A 17,566-nucleotide genomic window follows, 5' to 3' on the forward strand; every position below is an offset into this window, starting at 1 on the left:
CAGGTTTCGCGTTCGTTTGGGGTGATTGAACATTGTGTTTGGGGGAATTACCTGTGTTGTTCTTTGGGCCAGCTCATGTCTTTTGTTGGGTTTTAACGAAGTCCTTAGTTCTCGCGATACAAAACGCCCTTGGGTTAGACTGATGACCTTCCCAAGTATCAACGCGTCGTACCAGCCACATCAATCTACTAGGGAGGGGGCCTCACCGGCCCCCCTCCTACTCATTACTACATGTTTCTACAGTCAGAAATCCTACGATGTTGTTTATCGCTGTTCCCTTGGAGTTTTGTCCTTGTGGCATTTCCGGTGGTTCAGTCAGGTATCTCCTCTCTGGCTTGGTGGGGATGGCTTTGACCCTGAAAGACTCTGCCCCCTGGTGTGGTTGTTTATGACTACCTAGAGTGGTGTGGGACGATTGGCTGCCAGACACTCGCATTGTCTGTACGTTGAGTTGGTTCAGTTGTGGTTTGTGGTTGGCAGCTTCACCCATTGCAAGTGGGGCCTACCTTCTGTTTGACTGCTTCTGTTTCCCTTGACCCTCCCTTCTTGTCATGTTAGTTGGGAGTGCCTGTTGCCTAATGTTTGGTCTGTGCATTTGTCGGACCTGTGGGGCTGGCTTTAGCTGGCTCTGCTTACTCTTTCCCGACTCTGTTGGACTTTGGTTCAGCTGGATTGGACGGTGTGGCTGGTGCCGATGCCTTCGTGTGTTGGTGCTGCCTCCTTTTTGGCTCCCAGCTGTGGCTGGTGGGCCTCCCCCCCGCTATACGGTGTTGAGGGTTGGGGCTCTGTTCGTGTGGCCAAGACCAGTAGCTACCTGATGGGACTGGGTATACACTGTCCTATGGCTATCAGATGGTTGATCTGTCTGAGAAGCTGGGGGGGCTGGATAGTCTCTGTGGTGTCTGGTGTGTGGGGCTTGGAGGGGGCTGATTGGGGGGGAAGAGGCACCTGCGAGCACTGGTCAGGCCTGCATCAGGCTGGGCAAGATCTAATTAAGTGTTTCCAGTCCGGCTTGGGCTGTTAGGTAAAGCTGCTGAGTGCTGTAAAGCTCCCCAACAGACCGATTGGCTGATGGCTACCTGTGCGGATAGTAGGTTGTGACCACCTGGTTGGACTTGTTTGGGTCTTACATGTTGGGTTTGGTGGAGTTTGTTTGGTTTCTTGGATTTGGTTCTTGGGTACGGTAGGAGGAGACAAGGCACCATGGATAGGAGATTGGCCCCACTGACCTTTACGGTCTATCACCACCTCTATGTATTTCTTTTGTTTATGGATTTTGTTTTTTGGGGGACAGGCAGCAGGTACAGGTCCTCCTCACCATTACTCCCTTCGGAGGCACTTGGCAAAGTGGGTTCATAGAGTCAACGGCCTGGCATGCGGATGCGAGAGATTGACATGTTGGTCACCTCCTCTCTGCCATTGTGTCGCCTGTAGTTTATATTTGTTTTGGTTTTGTTGGTTTTCTACTGTGGTGGAGGTTTTGTGGGATGGTGTTCAGGCCGGGCAGTAGTGATTTTGTAATTTTTGTTTTTTTGGATGAGGAACCTGGTTGGGTCGGTCTTTTGCTCGGCTTTGGCTACGCTTAGTACTGGTTGGCTTCATACCAGAGGGGCTACGGACTTGGAACGAGGTGGGCACTGGGTTGTTTGACGGTCTTGTGATTAGTTCTCCTACAGACATGACTCGGGGATTGCAGGTGCGGAACCGTAGACTCGGTTAGCTTAGGATTAGTAGTATACTGGTTAGCGGTATCCCTGTGCCGGCGGGACTCATCGTATGCTAGTGTTGGCGGTACGAGTTTAAACAAAATTAGATTGAATTCTAAGAACTTTTCCTACTTATTACTTTAATGAAGATAAAATACCTTTATGATCATTATCTTTATTGCAACATTATCATTACGCCAAGGAAAGCTCTTCATGAAGAAGAGTTAGAGAAAGCTTACGACAGGCGTTCCCGATAGGAGACAAAGGTCTTGTACTATCGGTAACAGAGGCAGAGGCCTAGTACTATCGTAAGACTAAGGAAAGCAATAGAAGAAAAAGAGAAGTATCGTTCTCTGTCACCAAGAACTAACCATCCAGGGAGGAATCGTTACATTACAAAGTATCACCTAGTGTGACGCCAAACAATACAAGACTGCATCCTTCAACCCAGATAGGGAAGGAGATATCAAACATCGACGATCAAAACCTCAACCTAGGGGGATTCAGCGATGCCCTAGATCACGTTTCAGCAGAGCCCTCAAGGTCAGCAAGCCCAGTAACCCCAGAGAAAGAATCACCAGTCGATAGCTCTCCCACAGGAACTCTACGACCCAAGAGAATGTCAGGATCAGCAGTACCTGGGCCACTGGCCCCAGCCGCTCCAGCACCAGGCACTAGCATACTTGGAATGACTGAGAATCAATTTCAAGCATTTCTAGCAGCAACGCGAAACACAGGACAAGGAAACATCCAACAACTACAAGCAAAAGAACCCGACACATACAAAGAAGCTAAAGACAAGCTATAAATATTCTTGGCACAGTGCGAAGGGTATTTTGCTATTAAGGGATATGGAGAACACCACGATGAGATCATGATTCCATATGTAGAATTGCTACTAAGAGGACTTGTGGGGTAATAGATCATACCATTCTATGATGGAAGAAAACAGAGGGAATGGGTCACGTACGAAGAGTTCAAGGCGACACTCTTCAAGCAATTCGGGAATCCTAACACCAAAGAGACAGCAAGACAAAAGCTGGAGAAATTCCAATAAGGAAAACAAACCTTTTCGGCATACTAGAACGAATGCCGACTATTGGAATATGGGGCTTAATTCGATGATGCTACTGTCTAAATCATCCTCCTAAGAAATGGCAGCAAGAGACTCCGAGAGGCATGGGGAATCTCCGACTTGTACTACACAACAGCAGAATTATTTGCATGATAGGCAATCGATAAGGAAAGCAAAATAAACATGGTTCGAAGCAACTGGGAAAACACTATAGCACCCAGGGCGGTCCAATCATCCTGGAATGTGGACGGAGCCTTCAAACCGCAAGTAGCTTGAGGTGAAGGTCGAGTATTACCACCAGGTGAGCCAATGAAGTTAGACAAATCAAGAGCAGAACCTGCTCTGAACCTGTCTAAGGAAGAATACGCCAGAAGAATGAACGGAAAACTCCGCCTAAGGTAGCAGGATATTGGATAAGAGAATGCAGAAGCCGACCCGACAGCGGGTACCAAGGCACCAAAGCTGCTGGAAATAATTGCTTCCAAAATGAAAAGAGAAGCAACATTCGCGAAATGATCGCAGAAGATTCACCGGCAGAAACGACGAGGATCTCCAGTAAACAGTAGTCTCAGAGACCCAAGATGTAGACCTGGGAAACCCATCAAATTTAGCGAACTACTACACGGCACTACACATGCAAAGAGGAGAAGAAGATAGAGATCATGTGATGATCAAGACAAAGATAGATAACAAAGAAAACAAAGAAATAATAATATACGCAATGCTATACTTCGGGGCTACCGAAGATTTCATCGACAAGGAAATCAGCGACAAATACGGCCTCCACACCAAACAAGAGAAGAAAGCGAGATAAGTCTACCTAGCGGATGGAAAGCCAAGCACAATGGGTCCTATAACCCATATGGTGAGAGTACTTATGGACATTGACAGCCATAGGAAAACGGCAACCTTTCAGGTAGCAGATCTCAAGAATCATAGATAGTCCTCGGGATGCCATGGTTGCAAAAACATAATCCGACAATTGATTAGAACAAGAACAAGATGACCTTTACAAGCGAACTACATGTGACACAATGTCTCAACAGTTCGCCTGTGGTCTACTCAACACCGATACGGGAAGTGGAAGAAGACACTTTGCATGTAAAGTTTGCCGAAATGCGGCAAGATAAGAGAGTTCAGATACAAAACCTGGACTAAGAGGCAAAGGTGCCTACCAAGGGTTCCAAAGGGACAGCAGGACATGACCTGTATGCCAATGAAGGAATCAAGATACCTGCGAACGGGCAGGCAATGATAGCGACAGGAATAGCCATCAGACTACCAGAAGGCACCTATGGATGAATAGCACCCAGTAGTAATCTAGCAGTCAAACATCTACTCATGACCATGCAAGGGGTGATAGACGTTGACTATATAGGTGAAATCAAAGTGGTCCTGGCAAACCTGGCTCAAGAGGACTACGAAGTCCAAAAAGGCGATCGAATCGCACACTTGATCATCGAAAAAATCAACAAAGCGGATCTGTACGAAGTAGATCAACTGGAAGAAACCACAAGAGGAATCAAGGGATTTGGAAGCATGGACCAAAACAAGCCCGATACAACTAAAAGAATCGAGATCAAATAGATCACAGCACAAGCCTTTGGACGGTACTATCAAAGGGGAGATACAACAGGAATTCTCAAATGGACATACGAAGACGAAAAAGCGGTCCTATCGAAAATCAACATCCGCACAGAGCTAGCAATCTAGGATAGGAAATACCAAAGCAAAAAGGGATGGAAAGAATTAGTTCCAAAGGAACATCATCAATTCACGAACCTATTCCAAGAAGAGGAAGCTACGGAGCTACCACCTCCAAGACCAGGAATCAATCACGAAATTCAGCTGGAAAAAGATGAGAATATGGGAAAAGAAAAAGAGATTCCCTACATGAAGTTATACCCACTAGGAGAAGCAGAGCTCAAAGAACTTAGGAAGTACATCGAGCAAACCTAAAGCGAGGATAGATCAGGGACTCCTTCGCATCAGGAGGATCTCCAATACTATTCATCAAAAAGAAAGATGGAAAAATGAGACTCTGCATGTACTACAGAGCCCTCAACTCAGTTACCAAGAAAGATCGATATCCACTACCCTTGATTAGAGAAGTACTGAATAGATTGCTGTCAGCAAGATACTTCACCAAACTCGACATCAAGAATGGAGACCACAATATATGAATCAAGGCAGGAGACAAATAGAAGACTACATTCACCTCAAGATACAGAATGTTCGAATACCTGGTTATGCCCATCGGGCTAACCAATGCACCGGATTCATTCCAGAGATAGATCAACAAGGTACTCAATAAGTACCTTGACATATGTTGTATCATATCCTTTGACGATGTACTTATCCACTCGGAAAACATGCAACAATACCAGAAGGATATTAGCAATATCATGGCCGCAATACAAGAATCAGGAATGAAGATCAAACCAACAAAATGCGAATTCTATAAAGAAGAAATGGAATACCTCAGATTTATCATCAATCGAAGTGGGGTCAAGGTTGACCCTGTCAAAACAGCAGCAATATTGGATTGGGCCAAACCGAACAACAAAATAGATGTTCAATGCTTTATGGAATTCTGCAACTTTTATCGAAGGTTCATAGAGGGATTCAGCAGGCTTGCAAAACCACTCTATAACCTAACAAAGAAAGACAAGAAATGGCAATGGGGAGAAACAGAACAGAAAGCATATGATGCAATACGAACGCATCTAACATCAGCACCCATACTGGTTTATTTCGACCCAAACCGAAGGACAATGATCAAAACCGATGCCTCAAAATACGTATGCTCAGGCATACTATCGCAACAATGCAACGATGGAAAATGGAGGCCAGTATCTTACCGATCCAAGACAATGACCCCCGCAGAGTGCAACTACAACATTGCGAACAAAGAACTATTAGCAATAGTTCCAGCATTAAAGGAATGGTGGAGATATGTTTTGAAAAACGACCATCCAGTCCAAGTTCTAACCAACGATAAGAATCTGGTCCCGTTCATGACTATGAAAGAACTGAATGACCGCCAGATAAGGTGGATAGAACACCTTAGCAAATACAACTTCAAAATCGAATACCGACCAGGCAAAGAGAGTGGAAAGCCTGATGCTCTTACAAGGATTGCAAGCGACAAACCACAAACGAAAGAAGACGAAAGAATCAAACAAAACACACAAACACAATTACCAAAAACCGACTTCAAGGCGATGGAGGTTATTCAATTCACATCAACTGAGAAAAGGGAAATTGAAAAGGCAAATAAAAGAGACAAAACAATTCAGGTAATAAGAGAAGCATTGAAGGAAGGAAAAAAAGAGATGAAAGGAATTGCTCTGGGTTTATGCCAATGGAAGGATGGAAATATGTAGTACGACGAAAAACAATGGATTCCGGAAAAAGAAGAAATAAGGACGAACATCATACGACAACACCACAATATCCGAACGGCAGGACACGGAGGAACGGCTAAAACCACGGAATTCATCACGAGGTTATTCTATTGGCCAGGACTACGGGAAGATGTTAAAGGATATGTCAAAAACTGCGACATATGCCAAAGGACGAAAACGGCTAAACACAGACTATATGGATTACTGAAATCGAACGAAGTTCCTGAACGACCATGGGAAACAATTACAATGGATTTCATCACTGACCTACCGGCATCGGAAAATTGCGATAGCATCCTGGTCGTGGTGGATCATCTGACCAAAATGAGTCATTTCATTCCAGCCAGAAAAGATATCAACATGAGGGATTTTATACAGACATTCTTCCAAGAAGTCTGCCGACTTCACAGCCTCCCAAAGAATATCATTACCAATTGAGGAACACTATTCACATCGGAACAATGGAAGAAAGTAACTGGAGAAATGGGGATACAGAACAGAATGAGCACAGCATTCCACACGTAAACGGATGGACAAATGGAACGGGTAAATGCAATACTCGAACAATATTTACAGGCCTATGTCAATTATCAACAAGATAATTGGTACAAACTGTTATCGATGGCCGAATTCGCATACAACAATGCAAGGCAAGAAACGATCGGCACGACATCCTTCTTCGTGAATTACGGACAACATCCACAAAGTCAGACCACATATCATACAATTAATGGTATAATACCAGACAAAACAGATATGGGAAATCTACACGAGACATTACAATACGAAATGAGTCAAGTACAACAACGACAAAAAGAATAATACGATAAGCACCGAAGACCAGATCCGAACATACAACCAGGAGATATGGTATGGCTAATACCACGCAATATCCAGACAACACAACCATCAAAGAAATTGGACTACAAGAAAATTGGACCATTCAGTATACTGGAAAGAGTAGGCAGCCGAGCTTATAAACTCGACCTCCCACTCTCGATGCGAATACACAACACATTTCATATCTCACTCCTCGAATTACACAATGACCACAAGTTTCTCTCACAAACAATTATTCTTCCTCCTCCAATCGAACTCGATGGAGAGCCAGAATACAAGCTCAACAAAATAGTCGATTCCTGCTTCTTCCACAGTCACCTCCAAACCCAAGCCAAGTGGATGGGATATTCACCCAAGCACTATAAAACTTGGTACTTTGCACACAACTTTGAACACTCACAAGATGCTATCTCAACCTTCCACCAGCAATACCCAGGCAAGCCCAGCCCAGGTAACGATCATGTTCAACCAAGACAAAAGCGAGAAAAAGGCTCCTGTGCCATTGCAACAACACGAGGACTGGGGCGATAGCCCCCGCCAAACCACACCGACCAGCTCCGAATACTCATTCATGGGGCCAACTAACGAAGAACTTAGAGAAAGGGAAAAACAAGTACAGCATAACACCATGTCATAGATTGTATGCTATGTTGACGGTTGCCAAACACATTTTGGCGACAAAGAAGGCTCGAGATGGTTCCTGAGGGGATGTCGAAAGCGTGGTCCACATCCGGACCACGTCCTGAAGCATTGGCAACAATGCTTCAGAAATGGGTGCAGGATGCACAGGATACAGAAAATCTCTATGGGATTCTACCCACAGAAGGATGGAAGCAAGAAAGAGTTGGAAGGAGAGGATACCAGAAAGGCATGGGCCGCGAGGACATGGTCCAGGGAGGGAGGGGCCCAAACCTCCTCAGCAGACATGGAACCGGACGTCAGGAGCCTACACAGGCAAATCCGGAGACTCCAAGAACAACTTGGCCAGGCCAAAGCCACAATTTCGGCAAACGACAAAACGGTCGCGGAGCTAAGACAGCTGAACGATAATCAGCGGCAAATGGTCGAGCTGGCGAATCTGACCCTAGAATCGGTAAGGGTCGGATGGAGGACAGCAGATGAAAAGTTCCACAAGCTGAGAAGGACCATGCGCTCGGCAGGACGGGAACTATTGAAACTGGGAGAAAAAGCCTGATAGGACTCAGGCTTAGGAGGAGGGGAGCTAATGTCACGAACGTGGCTTGGCAGGAAAAAGGTTTTCACGTAACATATAGTTATGAGTCACAGGTATGTTATTGTTTCACACATATGACTCATTCGAGTCATATAATTTGTTATGTGTGGGATTTGTGATGCTTTCGCACTTCGCTCAAATATGAGTCATAGGATGTGCACCTGGCAAATGTGCCTTGCGGGTATGCCTTGCGGGTATGCCTTGCGCATATGATTTATGTTTCACACATGACCTCGTTATGAGGTCATGGGTTTCACGCATATGACTCAGTCGAGTCATATGACTTGTTTATTACATTATGATTGGTTTATGAGTTTTGCACATGATCTCATTATAAGGTCATGAGTTTTGAGCATGTGACAATCTTGGTCACATGATTAGTTTTTTATGATTTGATTTCGCACATGTGACCACTTTGGGTCACATGACTACGGGCGGGAAGAACACTATATAAGGAGGATGGTACAGCCAAGGAGGATAGGTTCTTCACGCTTTGTTCTAAGTACTTTTCCTACTTATTACTTTAACGAATATAAAATACCTTTACGATCTTTATCTTTATTGCAACATTATCATTACGCCAAGGAAAGCTCTTCACAAAGAAGAGTTAGAGAAAGCTTACGATAGGTGTTCCCAATAGGAGACAGAGGTCTTGTACTATTGGTAAGGTAGGCAGAGGCCTAGTGCTATCGTAAGACTAAGAGAAGAAACAGAAGAAGAGAAGTATCGTTCCCCATCACCAAGAACTAACCATCCAAGGAGGAATCGTTACATATAGGGTGTTATTCTGACACCTTTAATTCTGTGACATTATAGTCACAGGACACAACTGAGATTGATATGTATAATAATGTGCGGATCCCATAAGGGGGCCGGAGGGGGGTGTTGGAGACCAGAGATTCCAATTCCAAGTAGGGTTACTCTACTTAGGGTGATCTCTAGGTATCAGATCTCAGTATTCCTAATATTATTATAATGAATCTCTGGATACAACTTTTAACATCTTTGGCAGGATTAGTAAAAGTACCCATAAGACAGTTACGTACTTTAAAGATTTATTTCTGGTTTTTGATAAGATATTACCAATAGTTAGCTAGATTGGCCAGGCTTTCTTATCCCCAGAGAAGTTTATAATGAATGTAACATCTGAGTTAGAAATGATCGGTACAAGTATTGCTCCTTCGGGTAATTTATCCTGTACTACAGATGAGTATTTCACTTAAATACAAGCTGTAGAAGCCATTTAACCTCCGATTTTAACTTACCTGAGTCTCCTACCACCAATCTGCTGTATAAATCTCTGAATATACTCTTTCTGGAGGTGTTTTGCTATTCTACTCCTTAACCGAAACATAAACAATGTTATCAGTGAAGTAATTTTGACTGAGTAGATATTTCGCACAATTAATAGGATTGCAGTAAAAAAATCTTTCTATTGATGTAGCTCGGTCTAGCCTTTCTGCATCCTCAATTTCCTTTCCTTCATCAAAAATCATACTCTGAAGGAATCAATCTACTTACTTACCAGCTCGCTAAATGATACCATGCCCTCTCTCTAACTTTTCATTCCCAAGCCTGACTCTATCTCATCGCTGGCATTATGGAAACAATCTGCAGACTTAATTATACTGTTCTCAGGCCCCAATTCAAGCTTGAAATACCTGTCAATATGCTCTTTTGGTACTTTTGCTTCAATGAACTACTGGGCAAGTTCAAAGTCTGTCTTGTTTTGAAAGAGTGCCCATAACATGTTTTCGGCCTTTTGAGGCGGTACAACGTCCTGAAGAACTCTTCCAGTAGTGTTATGATTTGTTAGCGCTGGTGCTTCAACTGATACTGTAATACTATCTTCTCAGTCAGATAAGTTAAGACTCTCTATGTCTGACTCAGCTTCCCCCTAATTTACCCATCACCTCCCGGCGAGGAGGTTCCTTTTCATCGAGAATAGAGCACAGCCAATCGCGTCCTCCTCAAAATTATCACAAAAGTCCTCCATCCCGGTTCCCTGCGATGTCTCACTACCTTTTCTTCCACGATCGGACCGAAAAACTCTGGGCAACCGACAACCGGTACGCCATGAGGGAGTTTTGCTGGAATACAAATACGATGTCTAGGATAAGTTATGGGGGGCTAAGCACTACCGGTATTCACAATCCAGTAAAAATCCCACAACCGACTCCTCTGCCAACTCATTCAATGGAACAACACCCCACAGGTTTTGTATACGAGTACAGTACATGGGCGTGGCTGCCGCTTCGCATGGGATCTTCCGAAAAACGAAGGCCTCGATGCAAAAAAGCATGGCTCGTTTGTGGGGGGGATTGTGCTCTCTCGGTGTCGTACAGCTGCTCTCAGCCCCCGAACACCCGCGTACTGCGCAGTAATAATCCCAATAACCCAGCAGCTGCTAGCTTCCTGCTGACCTCCAGACCTTTCAACCCTCATCAGTACCTCCCGTCCAACTGTTTTTCTTGGGGAGACAGAGAATCAAAAATTTGAATTAGTGATCCCCCCCTGCTCTTTCAAACGGAGTTATATGCTAATGCTGGGATAGTACTCAAGTACACCGGTCACTACTCGCGACTTGGCAGGTTTAGCGGGCATCCCGCTCAATATCTACGAGCTATGGGTTCGACCGTGTCAACCCTTCTCGCGTCAAGTGCAATCTTTCTGGCGTTACCACCCGGAGCCGTAGCAGCAAATGGCGTTGATTTCTCAAACAATCTGTTTTCCGACCTGGGCCCTGTGCTGGCTCTCTTTGGAGAGCAAGTTGCTAAGCAGTTCATGTCCCAGTCCATGAGCTGGCTCGAGGATGTGATATTCGCCATGGCGCCATTGGGCATCATAACAGCGATAATCAGCGCAGTGCGGGTCGGTGGGCCAAATTGGCTTAAAGCAGTTGTCGGAAGGGCTAGAGAAAGTGGGGCAGTCGCAGAGATGGAGTTGATGTCCTCTACCTCGCACGAGGTGTGCGAGCTTTGGAATGGGCAAGCCATCGTTCGGGTTATGGGTTCTCCAGACATTGCTGAGATTCTCTGTTTTGAGGATGACAAGGGTAATTGTGACTTATTTACATTTAAGATGGCTGTGAAGGAGGGAATTCTGAGAAACTCCAATGAACGGAGAAAGAGCGGGTCAACTCAAGTTGAGCAGAACCCACCCACGGCAGCAATCAGCGGAGGCGCGCCAGATACAAAAAAGAGTGTTTTCACAAGTGTCTTTTCGCGGGCTTCCTCGAAGGGCTCCTTAGCCAACCTGGATTTAGCGAGCACGGATGCCGAAAATGCTGTGGGGCACCAGCAGAGAAAAAATTCTCAGAACACTCCAAGACTCACCACCTCTGATAGCGCCCCAAACATATCACTAAATTTCTGTGGAACCAAGGGACAGAGGGAATTATGGTTATTCGCCATTCTGGGCTTGACGCTTCAGTTTGGCTCCCTGGTCTTCATTGGGGTCGCCCGTTATCACCACAAGCTCAATTTGAGGGAGGACGAAAATTCGAAATACGCCTACCCTCTTATGGCAGCCGGGACTCTGTTGTTGGTAATGGGGATGATGGCATGTTCGCATGTAGTGCAAGCATCATCTGTAGAAACCACCTGGGTGGCTGAAAAAAAATTTAAGATTCTATGGCTGCAGAAGAGCGCTACTGTCAACGATCAGTTATTCGGGTCATATGCCCTATTTGCGGATGAGGAACGCAACAAACTTACCACTTCCCGTCGTAGAACATACATACCTTCCTCAAAACCTTCAAGTCCTTCAAAGTACGCCTTTGCTGCGGCTCTCTCCTTCCAGAATCTGACGATTGTGGGGTCATTCATCAGTCTTGTTGGCTTCGTAACCCAGTTTGTCGGAATTCGTGCTCTGCATTGGTCAGCGTCTATTGCACAGCTGGTCGTAACTTTAGCGATGACTGCTGTGAGAACTTGGATTCGTCGAAATATGTCTGCGCGGCCGGGGGCCAAAATCCTGCCGACTGATTATGAGATTGATTGGCTTGCGGCAAAACTTGGGACGTCCGTGGGAAAGCTATGGGAACTCGGAGCACATCACCACGAACACGATAGCCCAGAGGACGATGACGACGGCGATCTTGGTTGGGGAGTGTCAACTCTGCAGCGCTATCATAGATATGAAGAAGCTAGCCCAAAAGGGGGTACTGGACCCATGACGGACGCCAAAAGGATATTGAAAATGCGGGAGGAGCTCGGACGTCTTACGGATTGGAAAGGGGACGCTTATCCTTTTGCACTAGAGCTCGTAAAATGCCTTCAATCCTTGCTGTCATGTTTCGTGACCTCACAGGATATCACTCTCGATGACAAGTTCACAAGTTCCGAGGTTTTTCAGTGGACATTACCAGTCAAAGTTGGGCAGAAGAAAGAGCGGATAACCATAACTGCCAAGAGGTCTAAGGATCAGAGGGGAAATTGGCTCCCATGGAATGTTTCTATATCCGAGCTTTATGCTATAATCTCATTGTGGAGCTATAGAATGAAGAAATACGAGCAGGCCTTGGAGGACACTCCTGATGAGGACAGGTCGTTTTGGGATTCTGGGCACGGGGACCCGACGGTTCTGCGAGTGCTTGGACATGTGACAAACCTCCTCACTCGCGATTGTGAGTGGTGGATGGATAGAGGAGGAAGATTGGCCGTGATGAAAACCGCCGAGCTACGAGAGAATGCAAAATTATTAAGCAATGTGACAACTCTCAGGACCAAAGAACTCACCAAGACGATTGCACAAATGAACCGCAGCACCGCTGAGAACTCGACGGCATCTGTTGCCCCCCATCGCATCGTGGGGACCGAGCCTATATACCACGAATCACTCGTTTTCGTATCCGAGACTCCTCTTCGTCGAATGTGTGCTCAAGAGATATTGTCTTCATTCATGTGGGCAATTGCGGGTGCTGTTCAGTTGATCACTGGCAAGACCGAGCGCCGATGTGCAAATCCTCCCAGGATTCATGAAAGCGGGCTTGACAAATGGTTCGATTTCAAGCTCGAAAATGCTTTCTTCCAAAAACTCGCTGATGCCATAACCGAGTCTGGGGTAACCAGCAACAGTCAGGATGCCTATGCACTCATAATCCCACCTTTTTCTGCTGTTGGTCAACTACCTGGAGCGTCATATGTTGTTGCCCAAACACATCGAGAGATCAAAGGTCTCCAGATGGTAGAGAAGCAGGAAAACATTGCCAAGGTTGAAAAGGCCTATATAGAACTCTTCAAGATTTGTAACAGCTCAAGACGAACCCATAGCACAACCATCACGGTAACCGCTCTGCTTATGGAAGAGCTTTGCTGCCTTAATAATGCTATGGCTCTTTATGCAGATAGAGCGAATCTTGAAAACGAAGGAAAGAAAATCAGAAAAAGCTTGGACCACATAAAGAACCAGTTGATCAAGGACGGTGACAAGGACACGCTTGGGGCATTGATCTATCTCTATGAGAAGCAGGGTCGAGATGCTGGCAGAATAGGTCAACTTCCAAGCAGTTGCGCGATTGAAATTCGCAACACTTGCGATTTTGAGGATTTGAAGAAGCTAAAAGAAAGGGCTGGGTGGAATCTGGCCCACGAATTGGTAACGGATGGTGAGGACCATGTTCAGGAGATCGTTGACATGGGATGGGAACGGATTCCAAGGGGCGACTTCGATCTTAACGCCGTCGATATCCTCGGCTGGACACCCCTTCACTACGCAGCAGACAAACCAGGCGATCAATTGAGCCTAGTATGGAGTATACTAGATGCCGGAGGACAGGTTGACCCCAGAACTAAGCTAGACTACACACCTCTACATTACGCCGCGGCCAATGGTCACACACAAGTCGCCAGTAGGTTATGTGGGGAGGGGGCGGCGAAGGATGCTAGAAATATAGACATGAGAACACCACTCCACTTGGCAGCAGAACGAGGGCACCCTGCAACTACCAAGTTCCTGTTATCAAAGGGTGCTGATTTCGAGGCACGCGACAAATACGGCTGGGCACCTTTACACTATGCTGCGGTCAAGGGTAGAAAAGATGTCGCTGAGCAACTTCTCGCCAAGGGAGCCATGGAAGATGCTCGTGAAAACCTGGAAATGACACCCCTGCACATGGCAGCTTCTACGGGCCAGTTGGAAATAGTGAAGATCCTACTCGACCGGGACCCTAAGGCCGCCCCACTCGATTACATTAGCCGGACGCCTCTGCATCTCGCGGCATCGAATGGCAATGCCGAAGTGGTGGAAATCCTAATCAAGAACACAGGCCCAAACGTGATGGACCATGAAAAAAAAACACCTCTCCACTACGCCGCACGAAGAGGCAATTTGGATGCTGTTAATCGTCTTCTTCACAAAGGGGCTACTCCAAACCCTCTCGATCATGCCGATTCCACACCGCTACATCTTGCCTGCCAGCATGGCCACATGGAGGTTGTGAATGTGCTCTTGCCAGCAGGGCTGATCCAACCCTGAAGGTCCCGGCAGGTCACGGCCAAACGCCCCTTGAACAGCTTAAGGCTAACAAAAGGCTGCCGGAAGATCAGCACAACAAATTTATTGCGCTATTAGAGGAATATATTAAGCTCTGGCGAGCGAATGCAGAATCCCGTGCTTCCCAGATTTTCCAATAAACACAGTTTTCAGAGAGACAGACTCCGGATGTAATGGAGTATTTTTGAGCGGCGTGACGGCAGATACGAAATGATACACAGACCCTGTCCATTTCCTCTCGATTCTTGTTTTGCAGCCGTGCGCCATACCGGTCCTGGGGTTTTCCTTTCTTTCCTCCCTTTCCCTTCTTCTCTTTTCCCCTCTTTTCTTTACTTTACCCTTTCCTGTATAACTCCTGCTATTTTATAGTTTTTTTTTCTTTCATTTCTACAGTAAATTATTTGTTGTTGTCTTTTCCTTCGCTCATCAACTCATCTACACTATAGTTATATATTATCCAGTATGTTATGAAACACGAGGGTGGAAAGCGGGAGGGGGATTGTCTTTTGGTACGATATGATGCTCGGTGTTACTTGTATACTCTCTCTCAAAAAAAGTAATTTCCGAATAATAATAATACTATAAGCGTTTGTCGTCATCCATCTCGATCTTGGTCGTGATACCAAATTCCGCAATAGCAATTTATCATACCAATCATCTCACTCCTCCCCCCACATACAAAGGTATCGTAAATATCATACCTCTCCCTCTATATCCACCGCATGACCCCCCTCCCCATCGCCGAACCCATGACGAACCCCATCCTGCAATTTATTCCGTCAGAGTATGATAGCTCACAGTGAAGTAGGTACAGTACAACTCCATCATGCGATAGAGACTCGCACTTCTGAAAACGGCCAGCCTCCCTATCGCATTTTCCCACGTACGGTATGTATGATACATGTGGAAACGCGAATCACATGTGCTGGTGGAACTGCAGGTTTTGGAAATACTATCTTGGTGATGCGGCGACTTTAAAATTGCAGGGCTGGGTGGTGTTTGGGGTCGGGGTTAGTCAGCGGCATGAGGGGTCACTCGGGCTGGGGGGGATGTTAAGATGGGGGTTGGGGGAAGGGAAGGGATAGGTAGAGGTTGGTGAGCCCTGTATGACATGTACGGGCGAGATCGGATGGTGGGTAAGTGTAAGAAAGAAAAACTTAAAATAAAAAAAAATCAACTTTAAACGCTAGTATTCGAAATGCTCTAAACTAGATTATACTATTATACTATTGAAGGGCACTAGATTAAACAATGTAAATATAGATGCATCATAACATGAATGTGCTCGTAACACGGCATAAGGCATCCTAACAATGCGGACAGGCAGACAAAGGAAGGGTCCCGAAAACCCCTAGAAAGGGTTAAGGAACACATGGCGGAGGGGAATATGTACCTCCCCCATCCTCCCCCATCCACCCCTAACCCCCCTTCTCCTTCCTCCTCCCCCCCCACATCATCAGACGAAAAGCCAAAGTAATAAAATAATATATATTTACAGAAGGAAAAATTAAAACACTCCTATCGCGACTCAATACCCTCTATGGGCGTACCTACCGCCATCCCCACCCGGATACGCTACGTACTCCTGCTGCTGTGGATGTCCATATTGCTGCTGCGGTGGAGGGGGTGGGGATCCTGGTGGTTGGTTTCCATAAGCTTCATGTAGCCCGGGCTGCGCATGCACTGGGTATCCGTTATATACCTGCTGCATCTGCTGCTGCTCGCTGTTGGGCAGTTCGTAGTGTATATTCGTTGGATAATCTGTCGTCATTCAAGTTAGCAAAGAAATTGTAGTTTAAAGGACAGAAAAACATGCACTCAGCAGCCCCATTCCCCTCCCTCGCTACCGCGTCCTCCTGCAACTCCGGTACGTCGGGCGGCACATACATACTCCCATACCTAGGCACCGGCGTCACAACCCCCCTCGAAGACAACTCCGATACAGGAGATGCAGTGCTCCCACGTCCGCCAGCACCACTAGATGGCGGTGCCGGCAGCACCGGAATCGTCGGTTCTCGCACGGGTCGGGGAGTGAATATCCCCTGGAAATCCGGAGCCTCCTTCTGCGCCTTCTTCTTCTTCTTCGCAAGGAGGAAGACCCCGAGCAGGATTACCGCGAGGAGGATTGTTCCACCAATGGAGGCGCCCGCTATGACTGCTGTCTTGGGGCCGCTGTTGCCGCCGCTGTTGCCGCTGTTGCCGCTGTTGCCGCTGCTGGGGGTAGTGGTGGGTTCACCCCCGGCGAGTTCCGGGTCAAAGACTCGGGTTGTGACAATGGGGACTTCGACATAGCTAGTTATGCCGTCAGAGACAACGGCCGAGGTAATTGTGGAGGTTTCGACGGTGGTAGTTGGAGCGGTTGGCCCGCTTCTATCCACGTCGCTCCCTGAAACACCGATTGTTGGGGTTATGGTGATTACAGTGCCGCCACGGGTAGTCGTGCTTGCTTCTTTAAAACGTGTTTGTGAGATGGTTTGTGCGAAGTTCGGGGGGTCTCGGTCAGTGGCGGAAGGGGTGGGGACTGAGGGGGATTGGGTTTTGGTGATAATGCTAAGAGAAGGCGGAGTGTTACCTCGTGTAGATGTTTGTCCGGGTCTGGTTGTAGTTACTGGTTTGGTTGTAGTTACTGTTTGTGGCCGAAGGGCACTTGAGAGCGGTCGAAGAGTGGTTGAGAGTGGCCGAGTGGTGGCTGCGGGTGGGCGAGTGGTGGTTGAAGGCGACCGAGTGGTGATTGGAGGTGGCAGGGTAGTGGTAGTGGGCGGTTGGGTAATGATGGAGGGGGGGTTTGAGGAAGGCGGCCGAACGGTAC

The 17,566-nt window shown here is 46.6% G+C and overlaps 1 protein-coding gene; it reads right to left on the minus strand.

The window, feature by feature from the left end:
• Window positions 1-16,207: 16,207 nt before the first annotated feature.
• Window positions 16,208-17,566, minus strand: part of GSTUM_00009236001 (uncharacterized protein) — a 3,494-nt gene continuing 2,135 nt past the window's right edge. Inside the window, exons 3-5 of the mRNA XM_002840569.2 lie at window positions 17,330-17,566; window positions 16,576-17,206; window positions 16,208-16,518 (exon numbers count right to left, since the gene is read on the minus strand). The exon at window positions 17,330-17,566 is cut by the window's right edge and continues 253 nt beyond it. Coding sequence (XP_002840615.1) covers window positions 16,452-16,518; window positions 16,576-17,206; window positions 17,330-17,566 — 935 coding nt within the window. The 3' untranslated portion in view covers window positions 16,208-16,451.

Source organism: Tuber melanosporum, assembly GCF_000151645.1.
Source record: "Tuber melanosporum whole genome shotgun sequence assembly, scaffold_54, strain Mel28".
Lineage (NCBI taxonomy): Eukaryota > Fungi > Ascomycota > Pezizomycetes > Pezizales > Tuberaceae > Tuber > Tuber melanosporum.